The 5,126-nt window shown below is 59.1% G+C and overlaps 2 protein-coding genes across 3 annotated transcripts; one reads left to right on the top strand and one right to left on the bottom strand.

Annotated features, from left to right (window-relative positions):
• Positions 1–236: 236 nt before the first annotated feature.
• Positions 237–911, top strand: H310_07608 (hypothetical protein; the record flags this gene model as incomplete). The annotated part of the gene is made up of 1 exon (XM_008873015.1): positions 237–911. One exon carries the CDS (start codon positions 237–239, stop codon positions 909–911), a length of 675 nt encoding a protein of 224 aa, XP_008871237.1.
• Positions 912–1,815: 904 nt separating this feature from the next.
• H310_07607 lies at positions 1,816–5,126 on the bottom strand. Of its 2 annotated transcripts, XM_008873013.1 has the most exons (8): positions 4,550–5,126; positions 4,416–4,507; positions 4,154–4,349; positions 3,992–4,110; positions 3,420–3,939; positions 3,141–3,316; positions 2,694–3,078; positions 1,816–2,649 (listed from the first exon to the last, which is right to left on the bottom strand). In XM_008873013.1, exons 1-8 carry the CDS (start codon positions 4,909–4,911, stop codon positions 2,382–2,384), a joined length of 2,118 nt encoding a protein of 705 aa, XP_008871235.1. In that variant the 5' UTR covers positions 4,912–5,126; the 3' UTR covers positions 1,816–2,381. The 2 variants fall into 2 exon arrangements, with proteins under 2 accessions (XP_008871235.1, XP_008871236.1); XM_008873014.1 differs by having other exon boundaries at positions 2,694–3,316.

The raw sequence follows: 5,126 nt of genomic DNA, 5'->3' as shown, positions 1-5,126 counted from the left end.
TCGAGGAGGAGTCATCGCGTGGCCCTGGTCCCACAAGGACGTCGTTGCCATGTCTCTTTGGGAACTTTTACGTGCAGCGGAACATCGCCTGAGAGTAAGATTTCACACACACACATACCTACGAAGGCGGGTTCCAACATGGCGATCGATGGTGGTCGAGAGATGGTCACTTTTCAACTGTACTTGGGACCTCAACGTCCGCCCCACCTTCGACACAACATCGTCCTCACTCCATCATGACATGGTCGATTCAAGACACGGTCGCGACCAGCCAACTCCTCGTGGCGACCCCCCTTCATGGCCCCCGCCGTCTTGGCGCGTGGACGCCCGCGGAAATCGAGTACGCGTACCACATGTCGACGGCTTTCAAGCAGGGCTTGTTCGACGACGGCATCCCGGAGCGGAAAAGCGTTCGGTTGTGGCTCGCCACGCTGCTCAACTGTGACCCCATGCGGCTGAGCAAAAGGTTTCATCGCAAGTCCAATCTCATGGGAATGGCCTTCTTCAAGAAGAACCACGAAGCGCTGGCCGCCATGTCCCCTCAAGAACGCGTCGACCGTCGCACCGCCATGGAAACGATGCGGATGCGGTTCATCGAGAGCATCCGGGGCATGGCGAATCCAGTCCGCGGCCCTGCTTGGGCGGCACCCACACGACCGAACCTCGCACTCCGAAGGCCGCGGGCCCGTGAAGTTCCGGTCAAGAGTAGGGTGTCCTCTCCAACTAGCGTGTCGTGCGACGACGTACTCGCCATGTGCGACCAAGTGGTCCTCGACTTGGCGATCCACCTGGGCGATCGCGACTCGAACGAACTCGGTCCGTTCGACTGGGAAGCGCTCCTCTCGTTGCTCTCCAACGATCGAGATGATCTTCCAGTCGCGGACGGCATTGGCACGGAGTGGGAATTGTAGCATCGCCTGTCAGTCGATTCAAATGTACCAAAGCCCACTACTAAGTCTACACCATCCTCTTGCCATGCGATCCCTTCTAGCCATGCAAAACCAACGAGCGACGTCATCTCGACGCTGTTGGGCGAGACATCTCGGCATTCGCATCGTCCACATGCCTTGGAGGCCATGGCGCGATCCCGTCGATCGGTCGTGGCATGGGGATACTTTCCCGTCCCTCGACTCAGACCGTCGCCACCGCCTGGTCGGTCCTGCTGTCATCACGAGCACTTGGATGCAAACACATCTCGCGAGTTTTCGTTGTGGCAAGTGGACGGACGAGGCGTTGTCTTGCAGCGGATGGACCGGCCAACGTATTCGTCGTCATGAGGCAGGGATGGCTGGAAACCATCCAACAAGTCAGGTCCATGGGCCCTCTGACACCCATCGAATACAATTGTAATCCCGGCGCAGGAGCATCACGTGAGCTGCCCTGAAGAAGCACTCGCATGGACCTCGCCACAGCAGCCAAATCGTGGTCAACTCTGCATCCGTCGTCAACATGCACCGACGTATCTCGTGGCTGTCGTCGTCCCACTCGTACTTCGTCGGAAGTAGGAGGCGCCATGGCCACTGTACAAGGTGCCTCGTACGCCTCGTGGAACTTTTTGAGGTAACCTGAAGCCCGCTGCAAACGCTCCTACCTCCTTGCTCCTGGTAGCGGCGCCGCTGCTCGAGAGCATGCGACGGTGAGTGGACTCTAGCCGAGATCGAGTACCACATGTCGGTCAAGGAAGGGCTCACTGACGATTCCCGAGCCGGTCCGTGTGCGGCTATGGCTCGCCACACCGGTTCACAGCACCCCCATGCGTTTGAGTAAGAGATGCCATCGGCACACTTCTCGGGATGCACATTTTCAAGAACCACACGCGACTCGGATCGTTGATAGTCCACCGGCGCCGCGCAATGGAGTGCTTTATGCAATCCTTCGAAGGGGTGCAGGCTGCAGCGACCGAACCGCCGTGCGAAGGCCAGCGACAACGGAGGCAAGGAGCTCGAAAGGCAAGCACAGTCCAGGCGGCCATGCACCGTGCGAGCGCAACGAAGCGGCTGACACCACAACAATCGAACTGGTCGACCTCGATCTCTTGGAGTCAGTTTCCCGTGTGCGGTGGGGGAGGTGGACGTCGCGTTGTACAGAAAATCTAAACCCAGTGCACGTTTGTGTCGGTGGGGCAGTGGTGGAATGGAGAGTGTTTTCTGGCGCACATGCCGAGAAAGAGCTTTCGGTGTTTGAAAGGTACGACCTGCAGTCATGCCTCCGTCAGTACACTGCTCCGTGGTCGCGAGGCCAGCGACAGCCACGCCATGAGACAGCCCTTTCCTTGTTCGAACTAGTGGACGCAGATCCCGTCAACAGCATCCATGCTGGGACGAGCGCCACGCCATGCTGACATGACACAACGGATGGGATTGGACACGTTACTCGCCGGCTCACTTGTTGACGCATGCGACGACCCACTTCCACATGGCCATCCAGGCGTTCGTGTGGCGCAGCGCAACAATCGCAATCAAGACCTTGACGGTGCTGTGGAGCTGCCGCCCCGTCTTGGCCCAGATGGCCGACCACAATGCCGACCACGACTGGCGCACCGTCAACGACTTGAGAAAGATCTTTTGCCCGGCGTTCGTGCGATCGGAAACGTTGGCCTTTACAAACTGCGCGACCGAGTACGCCATTGCAAACGTCGTGACCATGGGGCTGCGCATGGTTGTGATACAACATATTCGTTTGCAAACACGTACTTGACTCCGGACGCGGTGGGGAAGAGCGAGGCATCGGCCACGTACAGACCTCGGACTTCCCAGCTCTCGCCGTCGGGATTCACCGCGCCGTCTTGAGGCGACGCCCCCATGCGGCAGCTCCCCATTTGATGGGCGTTCATGATGCCAAGACGGTTTGGAACTGCACCAAGCGCGCGAACCTGCTCGATCCATCGCTGCGTTGTGGCACACTCGATGGGGTTGGCTACATCTTCCTCGGTGGACAGTCGTAGCGGCGGGAGGTCGAACTGGGTCGTGTTGACCTCTACGGCGCCTTGGACGAGCAGAACTTTTGCCCCCGCAATGAGTCCCTCTACCAACGACGTACTGTCCTTGGTTCCCAGTTGAAACTTGATGCGCGGTCGGCCTGCAGCAGCGAATGGCTCCAGGAGCAGATCCAACACAGCGACAGCCAGAGTGGACACATACCATCCGCGTCGAGGACAACGCTGCTGGACGAGTCCAAGTCCCGCGCCAGCACAATCATGTTGACGAGATGTGGGTACTGCAGCATGAGGCGATGCAAGTCGGCGCGACTTCGCCACGGCAAAAGCGACGCCGTGAGGCCCATCAACGACGCTGGGATTTCAATGCGGGCGCCATATCTACGCCAGTAACGGAATGAGTTTCGGATCCACACAACCTCCATCGTTCGCATGCTTTGTCCACGTCATCGCTGCGATGGCCAGAGACGTCGGCTCTTCTTACCCCTCTCCATGAATGTTGCGAACGACGTTGCACACCGCGGTGAGGATCGACCCGGACCAGCTTTGCACGTGCTTTTGCGGAAAGAACCCGTGGACCGTCGTGACAGGATGCAGCCGGAGGTGGCGACCGATGTTGGGGTTGGACAACCCTGACCGAAGCAGGAGCGCGGGGGTGTGGAGACTGCCGGCGCAGCTCACGACTGTGTTGGCCTTGACCACGAGTCGCACCGTCCCGTTCAGGACAGTCGCTTCGACGCCCGTAGCTTGTCTGCGCGAGTACGTCACCTTTTCGACAAAGCACCCGTCGACAAAGGTGGCGCCGGCGTCGGCTGCGTCTTTGAACCACGTCATGTGCGATCCTTGCTTTTCACCGTACGGACAGCCCAGCGTACAGAACCCACACTCGTGGACGCTGCCGTTTGTGTTTTGGGGCACCGCGTCGACGGGGTACCCGAGCTTCCTCGCGCCGTCGACGAGCACTCGGTTCGGAACGTTGTGGCGCACTGCATCCGCCGACACACCTACGACACACGCCGTCATGCCGTTGCGTGGCTGGTCACCGCACGTGCTTACCTGCACGTGTGCACACTGCATGGATGGCGTCCTGGAACGCCTGTGAGTTGAAATAGGGCAAATTGTACTTGGTTGCCCATTCTTCGCAAAGGACCTTGGGCGGCGGTAGCGAGGCACTCCTACCGATCACGCCTCACGTCGTAACCACGACGGTGGACCCACCAGTTGATATAGGTGCCGCCACCCCATGCCGACCCGGCCAGGAGCATCATGGACAAGTCCTCGGACGTCAGTAGCGCGGCGCTTTCGAAATTATTCCAGAACCCTTGCAGCTCGTTGAACGACGCGTCGGACGGGTGCACGTATGATGCCTTTTCGAGCACGACCACCTTGTGTCCTGCTTTCGCCAGCTCCGCCGCTACCATGCGTGATCGTGTCCATCAACTCTGGACGTACGACATCTACGCGACGAGAAAAATCTTACCGACAACGCCGCCACCGGCGCCAGACCCGATCACGACCACATCCGCCTCCAGTTGAACGACCTCGGCGGTCCCGTTGGCTAGCGTCCGGACGCTGCAGAGGTATCAGAACCAAGAGGAAGTGTGCTTTACGTACTCGATGAAGGTCGGTTCCCAAAAATGCGACCGTGGTGGGCGCTTTTTCTCCTGCGGCTGGCCAGCGTAGTGGAGATTCGCCCACAGCGGATTCTGTTTGCCATGGACCGTCCGCGCCTTGGCAAACATGCAAAACGAAACGAGGGCCTTCAACGCTTGGAATAGCGATCGAAGTTTGGCAAATGATGAGGACGCCAGGTTCCGCAGGGCGTCTTCCCTCTCGTTCGTTGTGAGCTCGTGGAAGGGTACCGCGCGCGATGATGCCGTCACGAGTTTGGTTCCCCACCCCGTCGAGAGCAAGTACAGAACTTGAGCAAACTCTATCCACTTGTCCGCAGGAAGCTTTTGAAGCATCGTTTCCATGCTTGCAACAACATCAAGTTCTCGCGGATGCACCTGCGTCGTGGCGAATAGTTCGTCCTCCGTCGGTACACAATTGTCTGTTCCATCCGTGAAGCTGTGAACGGTCTTGAGATGCCCCGAAACGACGTCCTTCGCGACGGCTTCAGGAAGAGGGCCAGCGATAGCTTCGGCAATCGCCAAGATCGTCGCGCTCTGCGTCTGGGTCAACCTGCGCC

The sequence above is a fragment of the Aphanomyces invadans genome (assembly GCF_000520115.1).
Source record: "Aphanomyces invadans strain NJM9701 unplaced genomic scaffold supercont1.14, whole genome shotgun sequence".
NCBI lineage: Eukaryota > Oomycota > Saprolegniomycetes > Saprolegniales > Verrucalvaceae > Aphanomyces > Aphanomyces invadans.
Note: the sequence above shows the minus strand (reverse complement) of the source record. Positions and strands in the feature narration are given on the sequence as shown.